Source organism: Dioscorea cayenensis, chromosome 4 (genome assembly GCF_009730915.1).
Source record: "Dioscorea cayenensis subsp. rotundata cultivar TDr96_F1 chromosome 4, TDr96_F1_v2_PseudoChromosome.rev07_lg8_w22 25.fasta, whole genome shotgun sequence".
Classification (NCBI taxonomy): Eukaryota; Viridiplantae; Streptophyta; class Magnoliopsida; order Dioscoreales; family Dioscoreaceae; genus Dioscorea; species Dioscorea cayenensis.
The window spans coordinates 21,166,210-21,182,681 of record NC_052474.1 but is presented as its reverse complement, the minus strand read 5'-3'; the positions used below and the strand labels follow the sequence as shown (position 1 = coordinate 21,182,681).

General features: G+C 35.5%; 2 protein-coding genes across 2 annotated transcripts; one reads left to right on the top strand and one right to left on the bottom strand.

Annotated features, from left to right (window-relative positions):
- The first annotated feature begins 574 nt into the window (after nt 1-574).
- LOC120258797 (chromatin assembly factor 1 subunit FAS1) lies at nt 575-7,340 on the top strand. Its single transcript, XM_039266231.1, has 14 exons — nt 575-690; nt 841-1,677; nt 1,788-1,887; nt 2,671-2,818; nt 2,913-3,036; nt 3,462-3,832; nt 4,528-4,851; nt 4,965-5,046; nt 5,123-5,260; nt 5,681-6,076; nt 6,366-6,503; nt 6,684-6,729; nt 6,852-6,980; nt 7,070-7,340. The coding sequence occupies exons 2-14, from the start codon at nt 1,003-1,005 to the stop codon at nt 7,126-7,128; spliced, it is 2,730 nt and encodes a 909-aa protein (XP_039122165.1). The 5' UTR covers nt 575-690; nt 841-1,002; the 3' UTR covers nt 7,129-7,340.
- A 447-nt stretch (nt 7,341-7,787) lies between these two features.
- Nucleotides 7,788-16,087, bottom strand: LOC120258835 (coatomer subunit delta-2). The gene is made up of 12 exons (XM_039266271.1): nt 16,063-16,087; nt 15,327-15,425; nt 14,469-14,508; nt 13,148-13,371; nt 12,312-12,554; nt 11,800-11,983; nt 10,870-11,171; nt 9,820-10,006; nt 9,587-9,740; nt 8,837-8,899; nt 8,660-8,756; nt 7,788-8,188 (listed from the first exon to the last, which is right to left on the bottom strand). The coding sequence occupies exons 2-12, from the start codon at nt 15,327-15,329 to the stop codon at nt 8,099-8,101; spliced, it is 1,587 nt and encodes a 528-aa protein (XP_039122205.1). The 5' UTR covers nt 15,330-15,425; nt 16,063-16,087; the 3' UTR covers nt 7,788-8,098.
- Between the last annotated feature and the right edge of the window lie 385 nt (nt 16,088-16,472).

Sequence of the window (16,472 nt, the reverse complement as noted above, 5' to 3'; positions counted from 1 at the left end):
ATACTGTGTAATGATTTATGGTAAATAAGGAAAAAATGTCCACAAATATAATAATATTTAAGTGATTATTTTATTTTATTTTTAATTTCGAAATTTCTCATAAAACAACAAAAAAAAATTAAAGATTCAAACACGTGGACGGTCAAGATAAGATCATAAAAAAATTGCCTGATAAGTAGGGAGGTCATTATCACTAAATAGGCCTAGATCAAATGAGGTCGCGTCACATTTTATCATCCAGATCATCCAATAATGAACGGTATAGATGGGTAGCGATTGACAAGATTTAACAACTGGACGGTTTAGATTCCAATACACATGATGGTACACGTTACGTTAGTTACGCCGCGGGTCAGATTACCATGAAAATCTCAAAGCGGCTACTATTGGCGGGAAGTTTTTTGAGAAAACGTTCCAATTCTCGCGCGCTCGAGATTTGATCCAACGGCTCGAGATTATCCACTCGTTCATCTCATCATGTCCTTCATTATCAGCCGTACGATTAGATGATGAAATAGATTGGGAATTTAACGCCGTTAAGATTTATTTTGCCCTTTTTGTTCGTCACTTCGAAGGAAACGCAGAGAGTGTGATCGAGGTAGGGGAGAGGGAAATCGCGCAAAAACCCTAGAAATTCATCGCCTCGTGATCCGAGAGAAGTCTTCTTTGATTCGGGGGATAGATCCGAAGGTATGGTTCGATTCTCCCAATTTCGTTTAGTGGTCGCTGTGATTTGAACTTGAAAGGTTGATGGATTGTGTGGGAAATTGGTTTCTAGGGTTTGGTGGAGATGCAAATGGTTGTGTTTTGTTTCTACTGTTTTTTGATTTGTTTTGTCAGGAGATTTTTGGTCACGGTGTCGTGAGGGGAGCAGAAGAGCTGGGTTTTTTTTTGAAGGAATTTGAACATTTGATGGAGAAACAGGGATAAAGTTGTGATTTTTAGACGGGTGGGAAGTATAGATCTTTTGAATCTCGATTAATTTGAGTTTGGTTTGACGAAATGGCAATGGCGGATGCTGCGGCTACTTTGGTGGAAAATTTAGAAGGGACCGATGTTGAAGTGGTGAAAGTTAGAAATCCCAAGAATTCTAAATCAATGGTGAAAGATCAAGAAAATGTAGCGAAGAAAGCATTGATCTGTCGTCCTGATGTTAAGGCGGATGTAGTGATGCTTGATTCGTCTTCTGGTGAAACATGTGGAGCATCTCGATCTGATATCAATGTTGAGAACATGGTTGTCGATGGTTCTTCTGCTCAAAGTTTGAAGCAAACCCCGGAGAGTGCAAAGATGGTAAAGGGACTGCTAAAGAGAAAAAGAGTTTCAATCGAAGGTAATTTGGCTGCTGAGGACATGGAATCCCTTGGAAGGCAATGCCGCTGTGAGCTTGATGACTTATTTGAGTATTACAAAGAATTTTCAGCTATTCAGATGAACCTTGAAGCGGAAGTGAGTTCAAACAATCATATGATTGCCTGCTTGTTGGAGGAGAACAATCTTTCATTTTCCAAGCTGGTGGAAGAGATTTATGTAAAGTTAAAAGGGAGAGAGGGGATCACTTTGGCTTCAGTAAAGACAAGTATCCTTTATGTTGGGCAGAGAATGATTTATGGAATCTCTAAAAATGAAGCTGATGTTCTGGAGGATACCTCAGATTCATGTCTGTGGTGCTGGGAGGTGATATTCACTTCAAAGAACTTGTTTTTCTTTGTATTGTTTTTCCAATTTTGTTTACTCGTGTATTTTTATCATTTATTGGAACCATTGCTTCTTTATATCTCCTACAGACTAGAGATATGAAGTTGTTACCCATGAACATGCGAAAGATCATTAACATTCGGCGCACAGCTAGAAAGAAAATTTCTGAGAGGATTACTGCTCTTTCAGGTCTTCATTTATTACTTATTATTTTATTTATTTGTTGCCTTATTGCTATTCTAGTTGACTTGTGACTTGTGAGTTGTGGCCACCAATTCCATTCTAACATTTTTACGTTTACCAGCACTGGAAATCTGTACATTTTCTTTGATCAATACCTTCATTTATTGATGTTCAGAAATTTATCCTCCTATGATGAATAATGTGATAGTATTCTGTTATATAAGAGCTATCATCACTACTTGTCTAGTCTTGAGAATTTGAACTGTGTTGATGAATTATAATACTAAGTGTGCACATGGTGATTAATAAGCTAATCACTTCTGTCCTTTCTGCTTATGCTTTGTCTAAAGTCATTTGGAAACTTTTTGTTTTTGGAAATAAAATCTGAGATTCATTAGTTGCTCTGCTTTAACTATGGGATTTGATAGGGATCTTTAATTCTTGTGACCTTATATTATATCAATGACTTCCTTTTCAGAGGAATGCATATGTGATGTGTGGGTAAAGTTTTGTGTAATATTGATTATTTTGGTAAACCATTTTTTAAAGGGATACTATTTTTGTTTCATTTTGTGGTGAAATTAATGTTACTGTATAGTTGTAACTTAACATCATTGCTTGTTCATTTTAATAATGTCTGGTTGCATAGATTTGTCATACCTGCAGCTCTACATTCTGAATCTTTGGCATTGTCATCCATCATAGTGTGTTGTCCATGCACTGTCTCAAGGGTATATGTCCTGCTGTTATTTTATGTTGCAGGGCCTCATAATTTTTGTTTGATTACAGGAACTTTGTCATTACTGTCAGCCCCAAAGAATTGTGATGACTACAGAATTCATGTGCTTAAATCATCGGAGAAGCTTGGACGAACATTAAATGAGGCAGCAATTCGTTCTCTGGTTGAAAGGCTAAAACAGAAAAATGATGCTAATATGTATGAATTTCTTGAACCTGTTCTCAGATATTTTTCATGTTCTTTGTTTATCCCCTGGAGGAACTGCTTGTGAGACTAATTTAACTTGTGAAAGTGCTGCAAAAGAAGGAAAATTAAGAGAGAAGGATATAATTAAACAAGTTGAAAGAAACAAGCAAACTGCTGAGAAGGAGAGGAAAAAACTGGATCGTGAGCTTCAGAAGGAGAAAATCCGAAGTGTAAGTGTTGAATTTCATCGATGGTAAATTTATATTGATATGAATGCATTTATTAAAATTGGAGTCTATACATGCGAGCTTCAGATACAAGTGCTTATATTTGGAAAGCTATTTTGGGTGTGCTCCTGAGTGCCTAACATGGAGAACAGTGTGATTGGAAAGTGGATTTTTTTTATAAAAATATTATTTTTATTTCTTTAACACATTCTCACCATTCATTTATATGGCATTGTTATAGTTTTGGCATATAGTTAAATTTTTCAACTTGTGTATGGAGTCATGTTGCTATTTCATGATCCTAGTTGTCTTTTCATTTAGCTAGCTTGATATGAGTTGATGAGTACATTGCAGCTGCTAATAGCTAGAGAGTAAGGTTTTTTTCCTCCTAATTATCCCACTGGTGTTTCCTCTTTTTTCCCCTGCAGGAGAAGGAACTCAAACGGCTTAAAGAAGAGTCTGAAAAAGTGGAAAGGCGCCGGGAGAAAGAAGAGGCTGATTTGAAAAGGCAACTAAAGAGGCAGCAGGAAGAGGCTGAGAGGGATCAAAAACGCCGGCAGAAAGAAGAAACTGAATCAAAAAAGCAACTTTCTATACAAAAGCAAGCTACAATCATGGAGCGTTTTCTTAAAAGCAAGAAGAATGATAGCAAAGGAGATAACACTGAAAAGGTAACATCAACAACAAATATGATGGCTGGTTCTCCTGTCAAAAGTGAAATTTTTGTCAATGCAACCACATCTATGATGGATGCTACCCTTTCCCAGCAAGACTGTTTGTCTTTAGAGGAGATCTTCAGGTGATTGACGTTCTTTATTAACTATTCAGTTCTTCTACTTTTTAGATGTATTTTGAGAAACATTGTTTTGCTATAACTTTGAAATTTGGTCATTGTCATGGAGAATGCATAGGGTGTCTTTGTTTTAAACTTTTGGACCATGTTTGGTTGCGGAGTAATTTGGGATAACCTGCCTAAGGATTCCAAAGTTATTCAACCAAACCTAATAACTTGGAATAGGAATAACTATTTTTTAAAAAGTGAATTATTTTAATCAATATAAATCTAATTAATATTAACAAATTCTCAACTATTAATGAGTATTCATCTTTGATTAGACTAATACAACTTGAATTGAATATTATTTGTTTAATTAGTATTAATCAAGTCAAAGTTCATAATAGCTTTGAAAAGGTAAGTTTGTCAATGCAAATTCAAATTGCAAAATTCTCATTCTGCTTATCCTGATTTATTCTCCAACCAAAACCGCACACTACTGTTTCTCTTGTCAATTGCAGTAGTGACACAAGAAATAAGTGTAAGAATGTCTATTAATATTTATAGATTCGGTTTGTGGGAGACATGAGATCCCTGACAAGGAATCATCCTATGAATCTGAGAAAAGTAAAAACTGATGTGTTTTATTTAATGTTGCTAATAATAAGAACTATGTGGATTGCTGCTAGATTTGTTTTAAAGAAGACCATGTATCACAGGGCGCATGTTGCTGGCTGGCATAAGCTATCTCAACACAACAGAACTTGTCGCTGGGGTGTTCGGCACAACCCAAAGATGGAGTTGGTCAAAGAGCTTAAGATAGGACCACTTGAGAAGCCAACCACACCAAATAAATTGGATTGTAGCATTGAACTGGGTATTGTCAACCTTGTTGATGGATGTGATGAATCTGTCTCAAATGATATTTCATGCTTCACTGGAAGAAATTTTACCAGAACTACATCCAAATTGTCGAATAAGAAATTATTGCAGTTTGATAAAAGCCATAGGCCTGCATATTATGGTACATGGAGCCAAAAAAGGTCAGTTTTATCATATTGATTCAATGAATAGTTTCTAATGGAAAAGATATGGTGCCATTTTTCATCCTTTTTTGGAAAGATTGTTTTCTTATTGATAAATCTGCATGTTTCAGTACTGTGGTCGGGCCTCGCCACCCTTTGCAGAAGGAACCCAATCTGGACTACGATGTTGACAGTGATGAAGAATGGGAAGAGGTGCATATTTTATTTCTACTTTGGAATCCATTATTTTGAGTATTTATTCTAAAGTCACTGATTTCTGTTTCTGCAGGAAGATCCTGGTGAAAGTCTTTCTGATATTGACAAGGATGATGAGGAGGAAACTTTGGATGAAGGAAACATGATGAATGATGATGATGAAGCCGAAGATGGCTTCTTTGTTCCTGACGGTTATTTATCAGAAAATGAGGTACAGCATTTATTAACATTTTCATGTACAGCTTTTTATATATCTCCTATTTTTGAATAAGTTCTAATCCTGTGTAAATAGTGCCTAAACTAGCATTAACTCAATATGAATTGGATTGCTCAAGAAGCTAAATATTGAACTTTTTTGAATCCTGTATTCTCATTCACTAATGTTTAATTTGCTTGAGTTTTGTTTTTCATATTTTGTTTTTGAATGAGGTGGCTCAATATTATATAATGTATTGAGCAGTTCTCTTCCTTTCCCTGTTTCTTCCATTACCCATATACAGCTAATGAAACAGCCAAATATGGATACATTACTAATGCAATTTATAATATTAAGTATTATTTCATTATTTGGAGGGCACAATTAAAAACTTGAAACCTCTTATTACAATTTTCAATTTGGTTAAAAATTCAGGGAATTCAATCTGAAGAAGATAAGAGTAAATGCTCACCCTGTTGTGAGCCAGAGGCTGAAACTGAGGAATTCAGGATTTTGTTACGACATCAGAAATATCTGTGCAGTTGGACTGATCAGGCTCTTAAAAAGTGCCAGCCATTGATTATATCTAACCTAATGCATGAAAAGACAGAGCTGCTGATGACTGAAGATCTCGCTGGGACGGCTAAGCTCGAGCAGATATGTTTGCAAGCGATATGCATGAGGGCATGTCCTGGAAGCTCTGCTGTAGAAATACCTGCAAATCATGATCTACTAAACTCGGATCATGAGATCAGTCATTCGCAGAAAGAAAGCTTTTCTTCACCAATGACATCTATGGCAGCCATTCAAGATGCGGACTTGCCAAAATTTGTAAGTGGATAAGAAATAACTTGATTATAATTGATAATAAACTGACATGATGTACCATCTGGGTGGCTTTCTGCTGATAACCATGTCTGGTGGTTGCAATGGAAAGCTTTATGCAGTCTCAATGCTGTTTGCTGTAATAGCCTTCAGCCTACTGTGGGATGTCCCTTAACAGCTTAAGAAGATTTTCAGCATTGGCTCTCATAATCCCATTGGCTCATGGTCTATTTATAGTTATAGGCATGAGTTTATGCGGTTTCTGTTTTCATTGAATACTGTGCAAATCTTGCAGGTTGAATCGATCAGATCATGTTCTGAAGGTATGAATAAGGTGCTAGAATCATTACAACGTAAATTCCCAACTACCCCAAAGTCACAGTTACGCAATAAAGTGCGGGAAATTGCATCCTTTGTTGATAACCGGTGGCAGGTACTTAGCTATGTGTTTATGTACTTCTTATAGTTGAAGCTTTCATATCTTCATACTTGCATTGAAGAGTGATTTATGCAAAGTCCTAAACTAAATGATGCAAACTTTGTATCTTTTATTTATTGAACTTGAAATAAACTGATGCTTTATAAAATTAAATTGGAAACTTTTTCTTTGCAGGTGAAGCAAGAGATCTTGGATAAGCTTGGGCTATCATCCTCTCCTGGTATCACACTTATCCATATGCCAATATTGATTCCTGATGGCCATAAACAGTAGATAGATTTTCAAGTTAACCTTTCCGTATTTTTACCCATTGACTTATTTAAATGCAATATCTTCGTACAGCCAAACCAACAAGGCCTAGAGGCATTTCAGCTTTCTTCTCAAAGCGATGCTTGCCACCGTCGGGGGAGCCTGCCAGAGTTTCAGTCTCTCCTCTCAAACCATGTGGTAAACCTGAGCCCATGCCGGAAGGTAACCAATGCCATACTGGTACTGAATAATCCTTGTGGTTAGATACCCTTTATATATATATATATATATATATGAGAGCTTGTTACCAGTGCATGACTTGGGCATTTCAATCTGGGTTTTGGAAGCATCTGTTGGCAAGCCCAGTTGACCACAAGTACCAGTATATATAGGTTTAGAATGAAGGCTAATGTTTGCACTATTTTGAGTTACTGGGAAATACAAGAGATGTTTGATGACTCTGTAAGAGTGGAAATAAAGCAGTATTTTGATGTGGTACGTGTGCAAACATGATTTGTAATGTGAAGGTCATTTTTGAAGTGTAATGTATCTGTGCTTCATCAAGATTGTTCAAAGACTTGATTTCATCTTGTTTAGTAGTTTGAATTGATTTTCTGTGAATTAAATTGATTCATTGCTGATCTTAGGTGTCTGCATTATTGTGTGACTCATTTTTCACACTAGACATTTCTGCCAGTTTTAATTTTTATGTTTTCAAATCAAGTTATAAGATTAAAAAATATATTTTGAATTTTGATGGTGATAAATAAATTAATGTTTAAAAGTATGCTTAATAATTCTATTTTATAAAAATAATATTATTTGAAGATACATATGATATAAGCCTAGAAATACAGCTTCTCTGCAGTCTCTACAAGAGAATTATTAAAAAAAAAATATATATATATATATTTTAAAATACTTATTTAGAAAGATTAGCAAACTGCCATTCATGCAAGAGAATCCAAATAATACCAAATAATATTTAAAAAAAGGGTTCAAAATTCCCAGACTAAACACAGTTCTTTGTAAAAAAATTAATACTCAAAATAGGACATACATTAGAAAAGTTATATAATCATCAGAATATTTCGGATCTCGCCTAAAAGGAAACAAGAAAATATCTTGCACAACATCCAGACATCTGATTCCTAAACAAATTGACAAAGAGAAATGCAGAGAAAGAACAAGCTTGTTCCAAACTTCTAGTCCTATTATGAATTGGCATCGGCAACGACACACAGAATAAAAGATCACAACAAAGGGCTTGTAATTGTATTATGTAACCCGAGGGATGACGAAACTGGTATGTGACTCTGAATCATGAAGGGCAATACAAGTCAAACAACTTGGTAGTTATCTGCAATCAGTTGCACCCTCTGAGAGTATTTTGGAGGACCACCACCTTGGAGAGGCATAACACTGCTAACCTGCAAATAAAAAAAGTAACAAATCAATATAAACAAGTGTTTACCGACATTAGGGTTTATAATGTGTATAAGCCGCCAATTTTAAAAAGAAAACCCTCAGGACTTTGAGCTCATGTTGGTGATCGTGTGAAAATGGAACATAAACACTCAGATGTTTATAAATTTAAAGTTCAACCTGGTTTACATATTCAGGCTTGACATTTAAGTTTATACCCGAGAAGATTAAAGAGGATGCAAATACACAGAACATGATTTATAAGAGGCAACCAAAATTTTGAAGATTGAGCAAGGAATATAGCGGGAATCTGATTAAAACTAGCTCTATTTATCAGGTAAAAAATTCCCACCAATCTGATATAGTTCTGATAAAAATGTAAGGCAGGGCTGCAGACAATTCATGAATTTCAATTTTCAAGAACAGCTGTATAAGTTTCAACGTATGTATTTCAAATGTTAATGTCAAATGCTTACCTTCACATCACTGAATGTTTCTGCAGCTGTAAATTTGATAGAAATAGGAAAGAAAACCGATGAATCTGCTGGAGGAACGACAAACTCCATTGATCCACTGTCAAAGTTTATATGCAGATAAATCATAGATTGTATATACAAACCAAAAGACAAGCAAATATTCAACAGTTATAATACCTGCGGTTTGAGTTATCAATGAGAAGGATTGACCACTCCAATATGGAATTTCTAGAGTCATATCTGCACATAAAAGAAGGAAATTCAATTAAACCAAAAAGCAGCATTGCCAAAGAAGCTATGGGTGCATAAGTTAAAGTAAGCCATCATTTTTACATCCATTCTTCCATCAACAGAACTTTTCAGGCAAGAAATCAATTCCTTTCCCCTAACTAAACCAACTTCTTCATTCCAGCTTAGAGGCATGATTTCAATGTAGAATGAAAAGTGAGTTTTAGAAATAAACAGTGTCCAAGACAACCAAAATTGAACAAGTCACTCGATGAAGATAGTTGCTTATGCATAGTTTTGGAAACCAAGGGTTCAGTGAGAAAAAGATCCTGACAAGACAGTATGAAAATCATACATGCAGGAATGCTATAACTCATAAGCAATAAAACGAAAAACAATAAAAAGCTACATCAGTGAAACATTCTGAGTAATGGAAATCATCGACCTTTTTAAAGATACTTTATGAACAAAATAAAGAAAAATTTAGACAAATCACAGGAAGAAAAGGAAACAGACAGCAGAAAAGGGGATATTCATCGAGTGTGTAAAAATGCTATTAAAAAAATGGACTTCTTCACAGAAACCACTACTGCCTCTTATTGTTGATAAGGTGAAGTACCCCTTTTTTTCCTGAACAAAATGTGCGCATGTACACGCCACAGCTGTAATTGGGGAAAAAGCAGAAAAACCAAACCCTACCTCCATTCTCCATCAATCTGCCTTACACTAGGTGGCTCCCGAAGTGCGGGGAGAGGAATTGATATCACAACATTTTGGATATCAAACATGTCTGACGCCTCATACTCAATGTTAACAAAAGTCTCATTCCCAGAGACAGAGGGCCAGCAGTTAACTGCAAGCACAAATATGACAGTCAAAAAAAGTCTTTAAGTATAAATTCTAAATACATGCCACATGAACACAAAGCTCACCAGTCAATGGCAAAGAGGACTCATCCATGCCCTGAATTCTCCACTTCATAAGACCAACATCATTTTGACCAGTAGGGAAGGGCCTATTTGGATCTTTCAAGCCTATAATCTGTTGCTTGTTAAAGAGCTCTTTGTTGATGTTAGGATGAGTTTTGAAGCTAAGTCCAGGTAAATCTCTGCTTTCGATCTGTATGAGATGAACATACGTTAAAATCATCTAGTGTACCACATGGACTCATTTGTACAAAAGAGATGCTCAAAAAATTAAGTGAATCTCCAGAGTCATATATTGAAATCAAAAGTATTTTCACAACTATTAGGTAATGAATTGCAAGGATTAAATAAAGGACACTAAGTGATTACTGACTTCTTCTCTTCAATAAGTATAACCACATGCAGCCGTAAAGGTGCAGTGGAAACTAAAAAGGTCTAAGCCTAAAACTCTGCCAATAACCAAACCAATAGACATAATAGGAGAAAGGGATATTTATCCAGCACAAAATATTTACAACAAGAAATTCACAAAAGGAACTAATGACACTTGTTCAACTTAGCTAAACAATAGCAAGGAAGCATGGACTGCAAAGATGGCACAGGATGATACAAATGCAAGATACAGGAGAACAACAGTAGCTGTGACATGGTAATTCAGTGACATCAGTAGCTTGTATCATTGAAAATTGATCTATGATTGCAGAACTTTTGCGTAGGGAAGGAGATGAGCACTGATACTATTTGCAGGATGGATATCCTGATTCCTGATAATAATAACTGAAAATAAAAAGAGCACACGCTTAAGTGACGGAAATAGGAGAGCAAATCTATTTATCCTTGAATGAATCTGACAAGGTGCTTTAAGTATGAGATGATGAATAAAGGTCCAGCCACAAAAACAAGGCATAGCACCAAGACCAAACACATAAATGGGGAAAAAAATAAAACAATTACACTGCAGCAAGTGATGGCAAAATCCAGTCACAAAAACAAGGTCCGAACTCATGCATGCAAACAGACAAATATGGTGATAAAAGAGAGGTGAGAAGGGAAAACCTGGAACCGGATGAAACCATCATCTTGGTTAAGAATTTGTAGTGAAAGGGTCCCTTGGACATCAAAACTACTAAGCCCTCCATCTCTCTTTGTTATCACATTAAGCCTCTCTTCAATAGTCAATGTGATAGGATCAGTGGGTGGAAGAGGAGTCTTTGATTGAACAGCGCTTGGTTTCACATCCTCGATAATCACTTCTCCTTCAGCCTTTAATGATTCCAAAAACTGGTTCGTTCTCTGTGTTTTCCCAAGTTGCATGCCGAGACCTTTAGGGGGAGCATTGGCAGCTGCCGGTGGACGACCTGATAACCCCAGAGTGTCTTTAGAAAAGTGTATATGTTAAAGCATTCAGTTGGATAGATCAAATAGTATACAAATGAATGATGGCTATTTATTCAGGTGGTTAAACCAGCATAAAAACAAACACTCAGATCTATTACTCATATTGTAAATATAAAGTTCCAGTTTCTCAATATTTGAAAATATAGATATACACAGTTTACACCCGTAATGACTGTGTTACATAACATGTTTTAATTCAAAACATGAGCCTAATGTTCATGGGTAGGCAACCATTCTAATCAGAAAAAGGTTTAATAAATCTCTTAAGATCTATAATTTCTTCTTGTTTAACATGTTAATTCTCAAGTACCAAGGACTGTTTTATGTTCATCTACTTAAAACCAAGAGAAAAAAGTAAAAAATAGCCAATCTATTTGAGATGATGAATATGCTCAGTAGACAGTAACTTATTCAGACAAAAAGCCAGATCCAGGTGATAGCTGCATGAGAAGCTCAGTAAATTGTCTATAGGCAATGAGGGAAAAACATTAGAGAACTAATTAACCATATTCACCTACAAGCACTTGAGGAAAACAATGATCACAAACAAGACAAAAGTTTTGCATACAAGAGATAACATATATAGACCTTTAGACTTGGTGGGGAATGAATCCGCATCAGTGTTTAATCCAAATCCAGAGCCACTTCCAAAACCACTTCCACTGCTAGAGATACCCATACCACTGCCCATACCACCAAAGCCACCACTCTCAGTTCTTCGGGAACCTGACATAGACATAAAGCCACCCTTCTCACCCCTATTCTTCTCAATCTGAAAAAAAGCAAGTAGCAAAAAGGTAGGGTTAAGAAAAATGTGTAATATATCAAACAAAATTTATCTCAAGGAAATCAGAAAAGCATAGTCAGATAGGAGCTTGATCAAGACCAAGTTGGCCCTGTTTCCACCATATCCAACGGTCACACAAAAAAGCCTGATTTTTGGCAATACCATAAAATTCTGCTACAATCAAAATGACTAAAGCATAATTGTTCGACTGAAATGGTTCACAGCTGAATTAATAAAATAAAATAAAGGATGCTAGCTGCAGGTATGCACTGTTACAAGTATGAATACTCCACAACAACAGTCTAAAAAGTACCTTGCTTTTGTCAATTTCACTAGCTTTTCGTTTCATAACATCCTTAGTTTCATTGATCTTGCTTTGCATGACAAGCTTATGCAGTCTCTCTTCATGACTCTCCATCTCGCAGTATTGCTTAACTTGTGCCACTGTCACTCCTTCCTTGTGCCCAAGAGAGATGGCTTCATCAAAAGCAAAAATAAGCTCAAAAGCAGCCTTACAGATGCAGTCTTCATCTAGAGAGGGTGAATATTCAGGTACCTAAGTAAGGATTAAGGCCATCATCACAAAACAAGTACCACAACCCAACAAGTGGAAGACAATTAAAAACACAAGGCCCAAACCATCATATCAGTTGCATGGTACTTGACTCTCCAAAGAAAAAATAGACTAAAACTTTGCAAACCAAAATCTTCATTTCTTGTTTCTTCATTTGATCACATTTTCAGAAAAGAATGCTTATTGTCTATATGCAGAAATCAGGATCAATCTTGATCCTGAAATAAAATTACTCAGAATTTACAAATGCATTTATCTAAAAAGAGAAATTTATTTTGGTGGTTTAGCAAGAAATACCATTTTTCAGAAAATAACTCCATTACCCATGAAAATCGACATAATTACCCAAATTGATGAAGAATGGTTGTATTAGTAGCCCAAAAGAATGGATAAAGATTAGCAAAAAACAAGTGATATATACTTGTTTTTGTGCATCCCAGCTCTCCATTTCCTAGAATTTTGAGAAGCACTATGATCTAATTACCTCAGATTGACAGGCATATTTCCAATATCATTTTTATAAAGCAAGACGCTGAAATCAATCAAACACCAGGAACCTGGTATAAAAAGGATACAAGTTTGGACAACAATCGCAGTGTATCCAGATCTTCAAGAATGTTGCTCTGCTTGTTTGTTACTAGCAACAAATATAAAGCTTCTATCGGCTGGTATACATAACGCACATTATCAGCTTCCACATATGTGTGCTGCTTTCCTGTTCCAATCAACTTGGGAAATGCAGCAAGTAACCCTTCAATTCTTATTCGTGACATGTCCACAAATTGCCTTGAAACAAGTGCTGAAATTAAGACACAAACAAGAGAGTTAACTTCGATTTCTCAGCTTATAATTGGCCACATTGAATAAGTACATATAGCAGTAACCCAAAAAGCAACTGTAAATCAGACCAACCGTGTAGTATTCTCAGCTTATAAAACTAAAATTCACATAAAAAAAAAGACAATATGTGACTGAGTGGGTTGTTAAAACCAAACTTGGGCACATAATGAATAGAACCAAGAGTTAAACAAGGAGGACGTTCATTCCTGAGGAGGCACTCCACTGGTAGGAAAAGAGTCGTATATTGTGTTTGCTTAGAACCAAGAACAGTTTTTGACACCAAGCTTTAAACAATTAGAAAAGGAAATGTTTGATTGTGAAGGATTGTCTAAGGTACTGGCCTACAGAATAGAGATACTGTATAAGGTATTTCTAAATGGATACAGAATATAAGAGACAGATCTTTCTCATCATAAATTATTTTAGAGAATAATTCATGTGATAAGTGATGTAAATTTAAGATTTCATATCGTGGGAGTTGCTATTGCTTTATGGACACTAATTTAAGACTATAGGTATACATACATTAAATGCTTTTAGATATTATATTAAATTACACATCAATTAAAAGTCTGTTACAAATGTTAAGACTTGCATGATGTTTACAGTATTTCAACCTTTTACAGAGATTCACTATTTTGCATTTTTATGGCAAAATAATTACTGAAAATTTGAGAGTTAAATTAGCAAAATCTTGACTTCCTCCTGTCATAATTTGGAGATCTGAGATGAGCTGGGCTTTTTTTGTTGGAGAAAGATAGATCCCCAAATCTAGCATACTACAGGAATATGCAATGCCTATAAGGATGACTTTGCTTAGGCAGACAAAAACCAACATGTCTATAGACACCTAAACATGTACATATTAGATGCCATAGAGAATCAATTTCATGTAGATGTGGTATTGTTTTTGTAAAGTTTATATTACAAAGAAGAACCTCAATGTTTGTTCAAATCACATCAAAGGATTAAGTGAAACGTTATAAAGTTAACTATCGAAGACAAGAATTACAATAAATGGCATAAAATGACAAAACTAAGTGATGGAAAATTTACCCTTTCCAGACTTTGTTGTGATAGAAGCCGCAAGAACCACCTGCTCATAGAAGGAAAAAGTTAGCATAACAAATCTTGGATTGCAAAGATCTATTATCAATGAGAGACAGATAGAACACGTTTGAAAAAAATAAGATAAGACATATAAGAAGTTAAAATGCACTTTCCTGCATGCATTTGCTATTTAGTGCATTACACCACAATAGGCATACAATATCAACAACAGTTTGAAAAACACAAAGAAAGACGCATACAAAACATTTCAAGTGATGTTCTATCTTTCCTTTAGAAACTAGAAATTTATAACGGTTTAGTTTCTTCATCATGCTTCTCCATTCTTATATTTGCACAAACCTTACATTACTGTAACAGAATAAACTATTTCTATGCAATAACAGCAAGATTGAACAGAGGAATAAGGAACTGCAAGAATTTCAAGATTTTCATTTTTCATAATGGAATATCAAAGATCATGACAAAAGAAGTAACAACTCAGTAAATTTGAAGAATACATATGTGAAGAATAGGGTGTGTTTGGCTTAGACCAGAAGCACCTTGAGTTCTCAAAAGCATTTTTTATTTATAAGTGGTAGTTGCTTCACAAATTTTTTGCAACAAGTCCTTTTTGGTACTCAAAATCTAAAAAAATAAAAATAAAAAAATAAAAAAATCCTTGCCACAAAAGCATTTTTAAAAAGTTCTATTTATTGATTGAGGCATTATTTTGACACAGAAATCCCAAAGTAAACATTATTAATCTTATCTTTTAAATTTTGAAAATTTGTGATGAAAAGCAAACTTTTCTTAGTCCAAACCATGAGATAAAGGAATACATAGCATGAGAAAGATCCTATGTACCATTGTTAAAGAAAAAGAAATCCAAACAACTGGTAGTTACAGAGCTGAGAGAAACTGATTGGGCAGAAAAGGCCTTCGCCTGACAAAGCACCTGCAAGTCTGCAACAGTATAAACACAGAAATAAACATCATCAAAGCATAACATTGAACATTACCAAAGGGACCTTCAAATATAAAACCATATGTTAGCAAATCAAGATGAAATTTTGTTTTCAACAAGGTCAAAAAAATGTTCAATGTTTATAGTACGACCACGCAGAGTGGGAAAAATTGAGCAAGATCACAGTGATCATGAAATGCATATATATCATAAACCAATTGGCTTCCAAATCATCTAAAAAAATCCCCAAAGTTAGACTCAAACAACAGATATCAAACCAGATCTCCCTCCACCCTCCAAAGATTCAAGCCAAAAACCAATCCAAATCCATTAAAACAGCAAAATCCGGCAACAAAACACTCTCGAAATCTAAGAAACCATCAGTTCCATACTGCAAACACAGATCTAGATATTCCTAAAACCATCACCCTATCATTCCATACAACTCCCAATCAAAGATCTAGGGATCAAAAACAGCCCAAATTTCAGAATTATACACCGGAAAACAATGGATCTGAAGCTCTCTTGCACGAAACTAGATGAATCAAAGAATAATTTAAGAGAAAAAGGATCGAATGAAGAGGAAGCGAGCAGAGAGAGAGAGAGAGAGAGAGAGAGAGAAAAATGGAAGCTTGCCTGCGAGAGGAGGTGATCTCCGATGGCGGATCTGGGAGTGAAATGAACCGGGTTTCTTTTCGGTGTCGAATATAATGGGTTTCGAGCGTGCAAGTCACGTGACAGTTGGTTCAATTCTATTTATTCATCGTCTTGTATGTTTTTTTTTCAACAATTACTCGAAATTTTTTTTTATTTGTAATAAATTGTGATTTAACTCGGTTCGGATTTGGATCCAAAATCCGACCCGTCAAAACCTCACCCTTGGCAAAATATGTCAACTGGGTTGGGATTCACCATGAATGTATTTTCTGGGCTTAAATTTGATTTATCAAATCCATCATTGACCCTATCTTTGAACCTGGGTTCGGGGAAAATTTTTTCCCCGTCCTCGTCTCACAGGGATTCCTAGAATTTGGAGATTCTTAGTC

Excerpts from the sequence above, each read along its gene's own strand:
- LOC120258797 (XM_039266231.1), top strand. The coding sequence starts at position 1,003 with ATGGCAATGGCGGATGCTGCGGCTACTTTGGTGGAAAATTTAGAAGGG. Across the intron at positions 3,833-4,527 it reads TCTTTAGAGGAGATCTTCAG|GGCGCATGTTGCTGGCTGGC; the intron begins GTGATTGACGTT and ends CATGTATCACAG. Across the intron at positions 6,981-7,069 it reads ACCTGAGCCCATGCCGGAAG|TGCATGACTTGGGCATTTCA; the intron begins GTAACCAATGCC and ends GCTTGTTACCAG.
- LOC120258835 (XM_039266271.1), bottom strand. Across the intron at positions 13,372-14,468 it reads CACAACAAAGTCTGGAAAGG|CACTTGTTTCAAGGCAATTT; the intron begins GTAAATTTTCCA and ends TCTTAATTTCAG. Across the intron at positions 12,555-13,147 it reads TGCGATTGTTGTCCAAACTT|GTACCTGAATATTCACCCTC; the intron begins GTATCCTTTTTA and ends ATCCTTACTTAG.